General features: G+C 39.2%; 1 protein-coding gene across 3 annotated transcripts in view; it reads right to left on the bottom strand.

The window, feature by feature from the left end:
* The window catches only part of ATP9B (ATPase phospholipid transporting 9B (putative)), a 166,512-nt gene that overhangs the window by 3,887 nt on the left and 148,212 nt on the right, over positions 1–14,413 (bottom strand). For 2 of the 3 annotated variants that reach the window (XM_032998843.2, XM_032998845.2), the window contains 9 exons: positions 14,179–14,349; positions 9,307–9,405; positions 6,606–6,695; positions 5,994–6,138; positions 5,596–5,660; positions 4,984–5,139; positions 4,763–4,827; positions 3,528–3,636; positions 614–671 (listed from right to left, as the gene is read on the bottom strand). In XM_032998843.2, the coding sequence (XP_032854734.2) occupies positions 614–671; positions 3,528–3,636; positions 4,763–4,827; positions 4,984–5,139; positions 5,596–5,660; positions 5,994–6,138; positions 6,606–6,695; positions 9,307–9,405; positions 14,179–14,349 (958 nt within the window). The remainder of the gene's footprint in view (positions 1–613; positions 672–3,527; positions 3,637–4,762; positions 4,828–4,983; positions 5,140–5,595; positions 5,661–5,993; positions 6,139–6,605; positions 6,696–9,306; positions 9,406–14,178; positions 14,350–14,413) is intronic. The other variant, XM_032998844.2, reaches the window with a different exon arrangement.

The following is a 14,413-nucleotide window of genomic DNA, read 5'->3' as shown; positions in this document are numbered from 1 at the left end:
TTTGATTGCTTATTATGAAAAACTGCCCAGTAATTTTTTTATAAGGCAACAACATCGATCTTTCTATAAAAAGAATGTGATATTTACTGTACTTTCTGCATTTGAAATAAAACAACCGAAGTAAAGCTGTGAAGAAATAAAACTATTAGAAAATTCAACACCTTTTAGGGCAACATATCTGATGAACTGTTAATTAACCTCATTTTGTCAAGTGCTACAAATAAATGAGATACTGTTGAAAGTGTAATTACTTTTAACTGATTACATAATTCAGATTTCTTCAATGGTACTTCTGTCATTCCATGAAAGAAAACTACTGTGTAAATATATGCAATGTGATAAGCACTCATTAAAATTTTTCTGGATTAGCATTTAATTAAAAACATGTCCTTTTTTTAGGCGACACGCATCAATAAATATACAAATCCACACCGCATTTTTAATAGGCCTGGCACACTGCCGGAATATCGATTTACGAGATAAACAGAAAGCAATATATATAACTGCTGATGAAATGTTAAGCTTTGGGAATTCAACCTGCAGCTGAAAAACAATATTGCTAATAGCAGACAAAAAATTCTCAGTTCAGCAAAATTAGGACTCTCTCTCCTACCTTGGTAAATACTGATTAAAACCCAGATGAGGAAGGTCTTAAATGACAAAGATCTTCCCTAAGGGAAACAAGTGAGAGGACAGTTAAACAAGTTTTTTTTTTTTTTTTTTTAAATCTACTCGGTTCATATATTTTTAATAGTTAATCACCAGAGAGACATTTTACAAGTAAAATAAGCAGTCTTTGAAGTGATACAGGCTAAAAAGCTTCTACTTGTTTTTATGATTCCTCATTGTAAACTTGTATAGAAATCACACAAAGTCTAAACTTGGGAGTAGGACAGGTAAGGCCTTAAACAGCAAAGATACTTTAGCTTGCAATGCTCTGATTGTCAGAAGGATAATTACAGTAAAAATAGTTTATTTTTTATTTAAAATGTTTTTATGTCTGTTTTGTAAAATGTAGTGTTCAAGACAAATAGCATTGTCTACCTACTGGCCTAAGCCTCAAACAAAATTGCCATTACTTATCACTTCTAAATGTTGAATAAACTGTCTATTTGCATTCATACAATAAAACATTACTATTGTAAGTTTTCAGCAAGTAACTATTATGAAATATGTTTTAAATCATCTCGTGACTGTGAACGTTATAGATTGAAACGTGCATAAATCAAAGAATAAATTCTGTACATGTGCATATGACTTGCATTCTGTGAGGGTACAGATGAAATATGTTAGAACTGGCAGAGTTGAAAGGATACACATTTAAAAGGATAAAATGGCAAAGAAGGCAGCCATTTTGCCATGAAAGAAGTGATCACTAGAACAGGCAAGAATCAGCACTTTTCAAAGAAATGTGCTTCATTGCTGTAGAAAGTGATGAATTAACTCTTTCTATTACTTCAGTAGAGGCTAAACATATTCTTGGGTAGACAGTGTTTATGGTGAGGTGCTAAAGACATCTTCGTAATTCTGTATATAGTCGAAAATGTTGGTGACAGACTGAATGTACAGGAAGAAATACTTGTACAAGCACAAAGAAACAGTAGATTTATTTTTTTTTGTATTCCGATGACTGCCTACTCATTTTCCTTTGAGCACTGGACACTGATTCCACCTTCGATCATAGCGCCCAATTAGCAAGATTTGTGAAATAAGAATGAGCTTAAGTTTTGTTCACCTTTATGGAACTAGAAGGGCTAAGTCACTCCTGAGCCTCCAGGGAATGCTGCACAACAGGCAGTGAATCATTCTGAGATGAAAGCAGAGAGCTCTCTTTCTCGTACTTCCTTACAAATTTTCATCTGCTTTTCTAGCTCTAACTCCATCAGAGCCACAGTAACAGTAACATCGAACCAGTGTGTCCCCCAGGGGATGTGGCCACTCCTGTCTCCCCAAACCTTGCTGATTTTCTCTTCTTGCACCAGAGCAAGAGTCAGTCAATGACTTGTGCCAAATCTTATTCTTTTAAAAATCTAAAAAGCATTCTCATTGCTAGCAGCATACCCTGGAAAAGAAACAATTCCCAGGAATACGATTATAGTCCACGTCAGCAGCACATGTTTGAAAAATACTAGCTTAACAACATTGGTAGAGGTTTGCATTTAGTATCTAGAATTTGAAAAACAATGTGCAGAAATAGGTAGGCTTCACGGTGCCACGACTAAGGCAGCATGATCATAAATTGTTGTAACGAACACTCACCATAAGATTACCTTGTAAAAGTGAAGTCAAGCGTAGAACATAAATAACTTTCTGTACTACTCACCCATAATCATTCACTGATCATCACCTGCCCCACACAATGCACTGAACTGTACTCTCTCCGGTTCTCCACATTCTCCTTTTTTTTTTTTTTTTTTTTTTTAAATCTTCAGAGAATTATTTGGGTTCTACTTATTTAGAGGTGCAATGTAAACTGGGAAAGCCAGTGATTCAGCATCTCCAAGAACTGTCATTTAAACCTAAACAAAAAATTTAGCCTGCATTCATCTACCCACGCTGGGCAGTTTCCAAGCACAGGTAACTTCTATCTCTGGAAATAAGATGATTCCAAGTTCCATCCACAGGCAAGCTTACAACTGCCTTTAGCAGGTATGAGGGCATGCTTTTTTGAGATTAATCATAGGCTAAAATCTCACAAAGAAACTTTAAAGATTCTGAAGAGGAGAAAGAGAGAACCAAGATCTCCAAGAGCTGAGTAAAAATTCTCCCAGACTAACATAGCTAATAGCTAATTTAGTACAATTAAAAAGACAAAGGCTCTGAAACGTTTGGACCCCCTTGACTACAGTCTGCTTTTGACCTCTTAGACACATCTTCAAAGAATCTATCCCTAAAAAGACTATCTGCTTCTGCCTTGGATCATAACTTTTCCAGATGACAGTTTAAGATAGAGTACAATTATTTTTCACAAAACTTATGAAAACAGAATATTCGGATTTGTTTCACTTTTGTGGGTAAAGAAATTATACACGTTCATTGTTTGCAGGTATGTGCAAACACACAGAAAGCAGTATCTACAGGTGATTCAGTTAAGATATATCAGTTATCAATATCTGATATTTAAAGAAAGTCAGCTTTTGGAAAGGTCAGTAGTAATTTCTGGGGTTTAGGGGGAAAAAAATTCTATAAATTAATCTACTCGTTAAAAAGGAAGAGGGAACTGTGAAAAAGGAAGGATAAATAAAGCCAGATGAGAGATTTTGAGGCCAGACTAAACCCAACTTTTACATCAACATACCTTTGTGTTTGAATTATTTCAGTCCAACCACTGGTGATTTAATGAACGTATGAATAAAACTGAGTGGAACATTTGGTACCACAGATTATTTTCATAGTGCAAAAGTCTGCATTACATTAGTTGTGCATCTGTCTTGCATGGAGTACCTTAAGAAAATGTAAGAATTCCCAGTTCTGCACACCAGAGATTGCAGCATTTGTTCATATCTGAGCACTGAGGACATCCATACCTTTGTGAGATCCTTATAAAGTTCTGGATATAGCAATGCCATTTCTGGCTTCACATCCTGATCCAATACTAGGGAGAAGACTGGAAACATAGTATATATGGTTGCATACCTAGGTGAAAGGAAAGCACATAAGTTTAAAATTATATCATAAAAATAAGTGTCAATTTATCTACTGAGTTCAATTATTCTTTTTATTGTAAGTGGAATTAAACTGGTTCTTCTGCCCAGTACTGAGGCAGCTTACCAATACAGCTTTACACATGCAACCTGCTCTTGTGCTTCTGAGAGCTGCCGGTCAGGAGAAGTTACGGAGCTTTTATACATTCAAAACCAGTACATACATTTCTTTCTTCTATGGGTATCACCCAAGCTTATTGCCTGTTACTGTACTCCCTGTGCACTTGCACTTTGGACAACTAGTTCAAAGACCTGACATTTGTATTCATCCACAGATGATGGTGTGAAAAGTGAAGAAAAAATGAACACTATATTCTGAACATCATGGTATGGGTAGGTGGGTGAACAAAAGTCTGAGCAGCTCTGTAAGTGGCTTTGGATTTTAGTAAGCACATGCCAGATATATACTTTAGTATGTACTTTCCTAGAACTTAGCACAACTATTTACAGACATTTTGGAGAGGTCTACTGCTTGCCTCTGCAGGCTGCTGTAATTAGACTTTGATTTACACTACTATTGATTTAAGTTGTTATTGTTTGCAAGGAGGATAAAAAGAAGCTCTTACGACAGAAGGGGCAGAGAGCAGGGACAAACCTGAATATATGCATATCCCTCAGCTGTATGACTTGTGGAACTGTATTACCAAAGCAGCTTCTGCAACATAACCAGGGTGCTCCTAATCCTGCACACACTCACCCGAACGGAAATCTATGGGTAGCACACTCTCAGAGGAAATTTCATCGTCAGTAGCTTCAGCTCCATTTTTAACAGGAGAATCTGTGATTCTCACTGAAGCTTGTATGGCAATCTCTGTAACAGCTGAACCTGGTCTGGCAGATTTCCTCTGGTGTTTTCACCCCGTATGTGAAATATAGTATGTGCATATAGTGCATATTCAGCCTAGTCTGACCTTTCTTTGTAGATTCATTCCAGGTTTTGGTAGCACACCAATGGTAAATGTATGAAAAACGTGGCAGACACCAACTACAAGATGGTATTTAACAAGTTAGTCTCCTATATTTATTACCAGATATCATACCTGATAGTTTTGACTTACCCTACCATTAGGAATCCTTGGTACAAGGGAACAGATGCAAAATAGAAGACTGATGAAAATACAGCCTACAAAAAGCAGATAATGATATATATTTAATATAATTCTAGATACAAGACATTACAATAAAGAAAAAAATAACAATACTGGTTGATTAAGATTCTGTGACATTTCGAAGAAAGACATAGTGGTTTTAACTATTCAGAAAACAAAGTTTTAAATACCTGCATAGTTGAAATAATAAGGCCTCGGTGCATGACAAATTGACCAAGTGCTGCTGATCTTTTGTAACTGTTTCGACCATGTACCATCAGCAGCCTACCTATGTGTTTAAACTGTGTGATAGAAAAGTCAGCGGCTAGGGAAGCCTGTTTTCCCTCCTAGAACAAAACAAAAATATTCTAAATATGAAATCCAGTGTAAAAGATGTGTTTCAAATTTCAAAATTCTAAGTGATAATTCGTTTTTAAAAGTCTAGTTTGTTCCTGCTTCAGAAATCAACTTTGCAATGAGACACAAAGGATGATTTTTTTTGTGCATATTTCAAGATGCAGTGGCTCTAACAAATTAGTTTAATCGCCTATCCTGCTTCTTTCAGGTAAATGTTGCACAAAAATATGTTTTCTGCTTTTCTTGCTTTTTGTATTTAAAAAGATAAAGCAGAGGACATAGAAATAAAGAAAATATTAGTTCAAAGACTAAGCATTTTTATAAAATCTTACAGCATACTTTAATTAGAAACCATCAATTCATTACTGTTTAAGACTAAAGCTTCTATTCCCATGTTACTACACTACTATGTGGCCCGTAGTTGACAATGAAACTGTTAACATTACCTTGCCTTCAATTCCAATTCCACAGTCTGCTGCTTGGATCATGCTGACATCATTTCCTCCATCACCTGGAAAACGTCACTGCAATATTCAGCTCTTCAGAGGTTTTACGCTCCTAGCTTTACAGTATTTTAGAAACATCTTATATACCTTTAAATTTTTATAATTAATCTATGGATTATGATTAATTACTTCAACAATCAAGACTTTTTCGTGTGGAATAAAGAAGATAAGCATACCTTTCTCATGGAATGGCATTTTCTGCTACAGCTACGTAATACCTGGCTCTTGATAAAGAAGCCTCTCTGGTTTCGTTTCAACTATTTCTCAGTGGTGCCATCTGCTGCTTAAGTTTATTACAGTTTTTAGCTACTGCAAATGAAGATCATGCCAACAGTTACCTATTGCACACGTGCGTTTTCCAGTGTGGTGCTGTAACAGTTTCACAATGTGAGCTTTTTGGGTGGGAGAACATCGGCAGCACACTACAGCAGGACACTGACAAGCCAACTCTACAAATTCATGCTCATAATACTTCAGACAAACCTAAGGAAAAAAATACACTCGTGTTTACTTACAATTAAATACTACTACATGTAGTCTGACACAAAAACACAGTCTAAATAATTATTTTATGAAGTTTTGCTTGCACGATATCCACATGGGACAAAAAGCCACATTCTTCTGACTGCAGCTTTATTATTTTAAACTGACATTCTTTTTCATTTAGAGAGCCAACACGCTTTGGAGTTAAGAGAAGAGATGATACTAAAGCACACTACATACAGATTCCATTCTGTTACCATCCAGGAGACCACAGAACCAATAGCATTTGCCTATCTAGAACATATATCCTCTAATTAGCATGCAGTGAAAAGCAAAAGTATCTCCAAGGACAACTTAATGTATGGGCAAATATTGGAAAAAAGTTTAAGAACATGAAGACACTGATACTTTACTTTTTAAACATAGACATATAGATAAATATAATTTGACAGAAACCAAGTTCTTACCTCAAGTGAGTCCCCAGATATCACCAAGGCACAGTCATGCTTCCTCCTAAAGGCATTTAGTTCTAAGTGAGCCTCTCCTCGAGTGGTAACCTTTAACAAAAAACACTCACTTAAAATATTTTGTTATATTCTTAAAAAAAACCCTGACTAAATAAATCAGGTTTTGAGAACTCATACCCAGAAGGCCTTGGCTCTTCAACAAGCATTTTATCCCAGTGCAAGCTCAATACCTGTGGGATGTGACTACAAGCCTCAAATCCTATGCAGTGAAAAAGTAATCCTCAAACAAGGAAAATCTATGTGGTCAGCTTAACTGGTTCCTCACCAAAGCAAACCAGGGCTAAAAAATGAATGAATTAACAACATTAAAATATCTTAAGTTCAAGCTGACTGCTACATCTTGGCAGGGCTACAGAAAAAACAGACAAAAAACCAAGCAAACCCCAAAACTCTTATTTATTAACCTGTAAAATATGTTCTCAGAATAATGCAAAATGTTCATATTAATAGTTCCTTCAGTTTGGGTAAGTAGACACAGATTTCAAAAGGCACAGAAAAATGCTCACTAGTACTAATCCTTTTGGATCTTGCATAAGTATGCAAGCAGGATCAAGCGACATAATACAACAGAACTACATCATAGATTTTTTTTCTTTACATAATTATTGTTTCAGAAAGGCCCATCTGTGAAATGCAAAAAATGGTAAAAGGCTATCAAATGGACTTTGGGAGGTTTTGAGCTAGAACACAGAACATCAAAAATTGAAATTATAACCAGATTTTAAGGAGACTGGCAGGTTTGTTTGATTTTGTTTTGTTTGTTTTTTGTTCTTTTTTTGTTTGTTTGTTTGGTTTGTTTTTTTGGTTTTTATCTATTTATTTACTTACTTTCTTTCCCCTAGTAAAAGACTGATGTATTTTAGAGCTATCATGCAAGATAAAGTGCCAAGCACAGAATAAAACACAAACACTGATTGAACTTCTGGCTCTGTCAGCACTTTGATTACATCACTCCTAAAAATATATGAGTCTTAATTACACTGAATGTGAAGTTTTGTCTTTGGCTCGCTACTACCTAGAATCAGATGCAGACCAAAGACCATTCTCCCTCCAGATGAATTCTGCTACACATAAAATCTGAGTTACATTAAAAAGTATCTGCAAACAGAAAAGCTCATACACATGCCCCAGTTCAGAATTTGTTTTCCTCCTTTCCCACAATTAAACATGTAAAGAGAAAGCTCCTTGTCTGCCAACTGTTAAGAACCCTGGATTGCATTGGTCCATTACAATCTTTCTGCATTACAGAGATTAAGAGATGTCAGCACTTGGCGCCCACTGATGAGCAGTAATTGCCCTCTGTTCTACCTTTCACCTAACAGAGGTATTTTTTTAATATTTGTAAATACCTCTAGAACAACATATCAGTTAATTTCATTACACTATGAAGAAGCTGAGACTTCTAAGAATAAAAAGGAAGAGTGTTAAAAACAAAATGCATCTTTTTGGGAAGCCAAAGTAGAAAATAATTTTTTACTTACTGATTTATAACTAAAATAGAAGTGTTAGAGTGCTTGGTATTTTCTTACGTTAATCCAGTAGTTGTTTCTTAAAACAAATACTGCCACCGAAATAATTCTGTATAAATCCATTTTCTAACTAATTTAAAACTTTGCGTACTATAAGTTAACGCAGTTTTATGCTGATCTCTTATTACCAGTCGAGGTAATGAAAATAAAAATCTGACTCAACTAAATAGATTTTGTTCAGGAAGACTTAATTTGTGGTGTTACAACATGGAAAGGTCAACAAAAATTGATCTGAAGTTTTATCAGAAGCTTTAATAATTTAATTGCAAATAGTAGTCTGCAGGGCCTAATTTGCCATTCTGATGCTTCAGAAGAAACTACATTTACATGTAAATTATATTCATATAATTATTTCTGTAGGTGCAAGTGGTTCATTTAGAATAAACACAGACTTATTATGTCTGATCACACAGCATCAATCAATGTCTGGAAAATCTATTTTTGTTTGGCTTCTGTAGAGTTGATGTTACACAAATATAATCAAAATGTATAGAAGAAAGTATTCAGTTTACCTTTCTAACAATTCTCTTAAACAGTCTTGTTTCTTAATGTTAATAAAATGCAAATATATATCACAATATGCAAAAAAAATATCAATTTTTCTTATATCGATTTGAACTATGTCTATATGAAGGATGCTGAGATCACAGTTTAATTCAGGATTAATTCTGCTTGTGTCTAGAGAGTTCTATTAATGAAAATGCTAGAACAAGCAAGAACCACATTCAGATAGCCTAAATTCCTGGACGCTCTTTCCTACTGGCTCAGCACCTTACATAGACCCCCCTCCATCATTATTCAGTGGTACCTTACTATGTCCATGGTATAAGTGAAGAGTGTAAAATGCATGTTGAACCTGGGTCACCCAAACATGGCTACAAACATTTCTGTAGCATATCAACAAATCTAGAAACAAGCACACTTAAACAGAAGTGATGCTTTGTAATTCTACATCCTGGCACAACCACCTAGGTACTACTCTCTTGACCGTTATTATGACACTCAGTATGATAACCCACCAATTTTCAAAAAGCAGCCAACTACTAATCATATAAAGCAACATTGTTATTAGCTGTCCTTTGACGAACCAACAAAGTTGGAACTATACTTACAGGTCTGAAAATGTGAATATCTTGAGTCCTAGACACTAAGTGAGAACTTTTCGCAATGCAAGTTGCTGTCTCCAGTTTATCTCCTGTTAACATCCATATCTGCAACACAGCGCAAAAGTTGACTCCATTAGACATTAGTGTGTCTGTTCTCCAAATCTAAATGACATCTCTCTCCACACCTTTCTCTGGTACCTTTTGGGATTGGATTACCAGACATATACTGATATGTGCATTTTTAACTAAAATTAATGAGCAGCTTTTACTGCAATAACACACAAAGCAGAAAAGAACTGTCTTTACTTCAGGCAGCTCCATTCCCCTGTCCTTCTCTCAAGGCCCAATGTCTCAATTTACATGAAGACAAGGTGAAACTCTGGGGAAACCCCCTGGCATAGCTGAACACCAGGAAAAGCATAAAAGCCTTTCCCTATGGCCCTGATACTACCTTGATCAAAAGAGTGAGGATGCAGACAACCACAAGAGAGAGAACATTTGTCTGCAAAATGATGCGACACAACAGTCTGTGACCCCAGTGAGAATCTATCAGAAAGCAGCAGCCAAGCTATGAGACTGCATATCCTGGAAGAGCTACAAATCCCGATGCTCCAAAGATATCCTGCCCACTGCCCATGCAGAACTGGGATGAAGACATTAAAGTTTAAGGAATAAGGTCAAGTATTCATCTGTTCTTAAAGTAAGGCAGCTCTCTCTCCCTCAGACCCTTATCACCAAGAAAGTTGAAGGACATTTTTAAAAAGGGAAAAAAGTTAGTGCTGGGGAACTACAGGCCAGTCAGTCTCACCTCTGTGCCTGGCAGGATCATGGAGCGGATCCTCTTGGAAACTATGCTAAGGCACATGGAAAATCAGGGGGTGGTAGTTGACAGCCAGCATGGCTTCACTAAGGGCAAATCATGTCCGATGAATTCCGTGGCCTTCTACAACAGGATTACAGCGCTTGTGGATAAGAGAAGAGCAACTGACATCATCTACCCGGACTTGTGCAAAGCATTTGATACTGTCCCACACAGCATCCTTATCTCTAAATTGGAGAGGCATGGTTTTGACAGATGGAGGACTGTGCATAAGGAATTGGCTGGATGGTTGCACTCAAAGAGTTGCGGTCAACAGCTCAACGTCCAAGCGCAGAGCAGTGACAAGTGCCGTTCCTCAGGGGTTGGTGTTGGGTCCGGCGCTGTTTAACTTCTTTGTTGGCGACACAGACAGTGGGATCGAGTGCACCTTCAGCAAGTTCACCCACGACACCGAGCTGTGTGGTGCGGGGACATGCTGGAGGGAATGAATGTCATCCAGAGGGACCTGGGCAGGCTTCAAAGGTGGGCCCGTGCAAACCTTCTGAAGTTCAACATGGCCAAGCGCCAGGTCCTGCACATGGGTTGGGGCAATCCCAAACACAAATCCAGGCTGAGTGAGGAGCGGATTGAGAGTAGCCCTGCGAAGAAGGACTTGGGGTTGAAGAGCAGCTCAACGTGACCCGGCAATGTGCACCTGCAGCCCAGAAAGCCAGCCATGTCCTGGATGGCATCAAAAGAAGTGTGACCAGCAGGTTGAGGGAGGGGATTCTCCCCCTCTGCTCCACTCTGGGGAGACCCCCCTGCAGTGCTGGGGCCAGCTCGGGGGCCCCCAACAGCAGAAGGACACGGAGCTGCTCGAGCGGGGCCAGAGGAGGCCACGGAGATGCTGGGGGGGCTGGAGCAGCTCCCCTGGGGGGCCGGGCTGAGGGAGTTGGGGGGGTTCAGCCTGGAGAAGAGAAGGCTCCGGGGGGACCTTACAGCTGCCTTCCAGTAACTAAGGGGGCTTACAAGAAAGCCGGGAAGGGACATTTTATGAGGTCACGTAGTGATAGGATAAGGGGTAATGGCTTTAAACTGAAAGAGAGCAGATTTAGATTAGATATGGGGACAAAATTCTTTACTGTGAGGATGGTAAGGCCCTGGCCCAGGGTGCCCAGAGCAGCTGTGGCTGCCCCCTCCCTGGAAGGGTTCAAGGCCAGGTTGGACGGGGCTGGGAGCCCCCTGGGCTGGGGGAAGGGGGCCCTGCCCAGGTGATCTTTAAGGTCCCTTCCAACCCAAACCATGCTGTGACATCTGGATGAAATATCATTAGCCCTAGACCAAACTAAACAGACCACACAGGAAGAATGACTGAAGCGGTAGGAGTTATTAGTGGATAGTTACTACGTTAACAGATGCAATTTATTAAAATGTAAGTCTCCGTCTCCCCCTTTTCCTGTACATCCCAGGTAAGATCCTTTCATTAGTGTCCATGTGGGTCAATGAATGGACAAAAAACTCATGTTTTCTCATCAGTAACTGAGCAATCTGTAATTTTATGACCTATCAACAGCTACTACTGTGTTTTCAGCCTACTATAATGTTGGTTGTAATTAAAGCCAGAACAGTCTTAATGCTCTGAAATCCTAGAACTAAACATTAAAAAAAAAAAAGCCCTAAAAATTGTCACACTGTTCTATACCTAACAGTCAGAAGTTACCAGAGATAGAAGAAATATCAAGAGCGAATGAGAAAATACTATACATGAAATACTAATATATAAGTACTTCGCACTAGTCACACCACACTAAAAAGAAATTTGGGGTAGTAATAAGGCTTTAATCCATACATATATTTTTCTAATGGTACACACCACTGCATTACCACCAATTCACCTGAAAGCCTCTGGGGCACAGGGATTAATTAAAAACTGAGTAACAAAATAGCAGACATGGGAGAGGGCCTCTGGAGATTATCTAGTACAACTGCCCTGTTCAAATCAGAGACAACTACAGCAGGCTGATCAGGACCACGTTAAAACAGTTTTGAACCTCTCCGAGGATGAAGACTCCACAGACACTCTGGGAGACCTGCTCCAGTGTTTGAACATACTCACAGTAAAACATTTTCTTCTTATATTCAAGTGGAACCTCCTTTATTTTGGTTTACATCTTGCGCTTTCACTGGGCACCACTGAAAAGAGCCAGGCTCTGTCCTCTTTGCACCCTCCCTTCGGTATTTATAGACATTAATAAGATCCTCCTGAGCCTGCTGAACGCCACCCTCTCATAACTACTGTGGGTGAGCAAGAACATCCCCCCGACCAACCTTCACATCCCTGACCAATTCTTCCCTGTTTGTTAGTATGAGCACTAGTAGAGCGTCTCTCCTTGTTGCCTCCTCAATCCCCTGTGTCAGGAAATTATTGTCATTGCACTAACAAAATTCTCCTAGTTTGCTTGTGCCTTCCTGTGTTGCCCTTCCAGCAGATAGCGGGGTGGTTAATGTCCAGCACAAGGACCAGCAGGTGCAAATGTCAGGCTTCTTCCAGTTGTCTGAAGAAAGCCTCTTTACAACTTTGTGATCAGGCAGTCTGTAGCAGACACTCACCATAATGCTGTCCACATTGGTCTGCCCACTAATTCTAACCCATAAATTCTCAACTGGCTCATCATTTTTCCCAAGGTAGAGCTTCATGCATTGCGTTCCTGCTCCTCTCTCACATAAAGGAAGATTTCCCATGCTTGCTGCAAAGCAAAATAACTCACCCTCCTTCTCAGGCTAAAAAACCCAATCGTATTCGATCCAGTTTAACAAGTGAAAAGTCAACACACTTTTTCCGTTCAGTTTGACACTCCGCTTCAAGCAAAATGTATATAAACTTGCCCAGTCCCCTAAGAGATTGCTTGTATCTTTACTTCAAGCCCTCTCGCAGATAAACATATTACTTCTAAATGTGCAATTGTGAGTGGTCTACTGTAGCCAGCCCATGAACAAAACAGCACAAACTCTTGTGCAAAGCTTTTGACACTGTCCCTTTAACATGACTTGAACAAACTCCAAAAGCAGTTCTGAATTCTAGTTCAAACAATTCACCTTTTGATCTTTGCTGAGACTTCTTGGGAGTGCCAAGCCTGAAAACATGGTTATCATACGAATCTTGTGCCAAACTGTTGTGGTTTGGGCCTGATCGGCAACCAACCACCGCAGCTAATCACCCTCCCTTCCCCCTCCCCACCTGGGAATGGGGGAAGGATTAGAGGGGTGAAGGGAGACTTGCAGGCTGAGATAAGAACAGTTTAATAATGGCAATAAAATAAGAACAATAACGATGATGGGGAAAACAAAAAGAGATCTATAAACAGGTGATGTACAGCGTAATTGCTCACCACCCACTAACCAATACCCAGCCCGTTCCCGGCCAGCGACCCCGAGATACCAAGATCCCACAATCGCAATCCCGGAAGCGATAGAGCTCCTTCCCAACCACCCCTCCTCTATACAGTGAGCATGACGTGCCATGATATGGAATATTTCACTGGCCAGTTTGAGGCTGGTGCTCTGGCCGTGCTCCCTCCCTGCTCCCTGTGCCCTTGCGCACGGGCAGGACAGGGGGAGTCGGAGAGTCCTTGGAGTCTCGGCAGCAGCTGAAAACATCAGTGTGCTATCAGCATCCTTCTCATACCAAACCCAAAGCTAAATCCAAAACACAGCACTCATCTAGTCCCTGAAAAGGAATATTAACTCTATTTCAGCCCAAACTAAGACACAAACTCATTTAGTGTCAGCTAGGACAGTTTACTGCAGACAGTCAGGGGATAAATGTATGTGACTCCCAGTCATTTATCCACTGGTAGTTTTCCTACAGAAGTAAGCTTAAGATCAATGAAACCAGTGGTGGACAAGGGAACTTCACACAGTCTTGTTTGCTTCTGCGAGCTCATGCCCAGAATGTGCTTAGGACTTGGCATATTTCTTACTTTGAATGAACCTGAATATAGACAAATCTAATTCATGTCTTGTTAAAAAAAAAGTTAATAAATGATAACCTATTATATCAACAGTACATGTTTAAGTACCTTTATTCCAGCATTTCTTAGCATCTCTAGAGTTGGTCTAACATCTGCTTGCAGCTGATCTTCTACTCCAGTGAGACACAGCAATTCCATCTCTCTCTCCAGACTCTCTACAACAGCAGCAACCTTCAGGTTTCTATCATGTATGCTTAACTTGGCTTGGTTATATCGACTCTGTTTGCACAAACACAAAGCCACTTAGAGTTCGCTATGACTCAAAGTACACATGCAGTCTACC

Source organism: Tyto alba, unplaced genomic scaffold (genome assembly GCF_018691265.1).
Source record: "Tyto alba isolate M040663 unplaced genomic scaffold, T.alba_DEE_v4.0 Super-Scaffold_48, whole genome shotgun sequence".
Classification (NCBI taxonomy): domain Eukaryota; kingdom Metazoa; phylum Chordata; class Aves; order Strigiformes; family Tytonidae; genus Tyto; species Tyto alba.
Note: the sequence above shows the minus strand (reverse complement) of the source record. Positions and strands in the feature narration are given on the sequence as shown.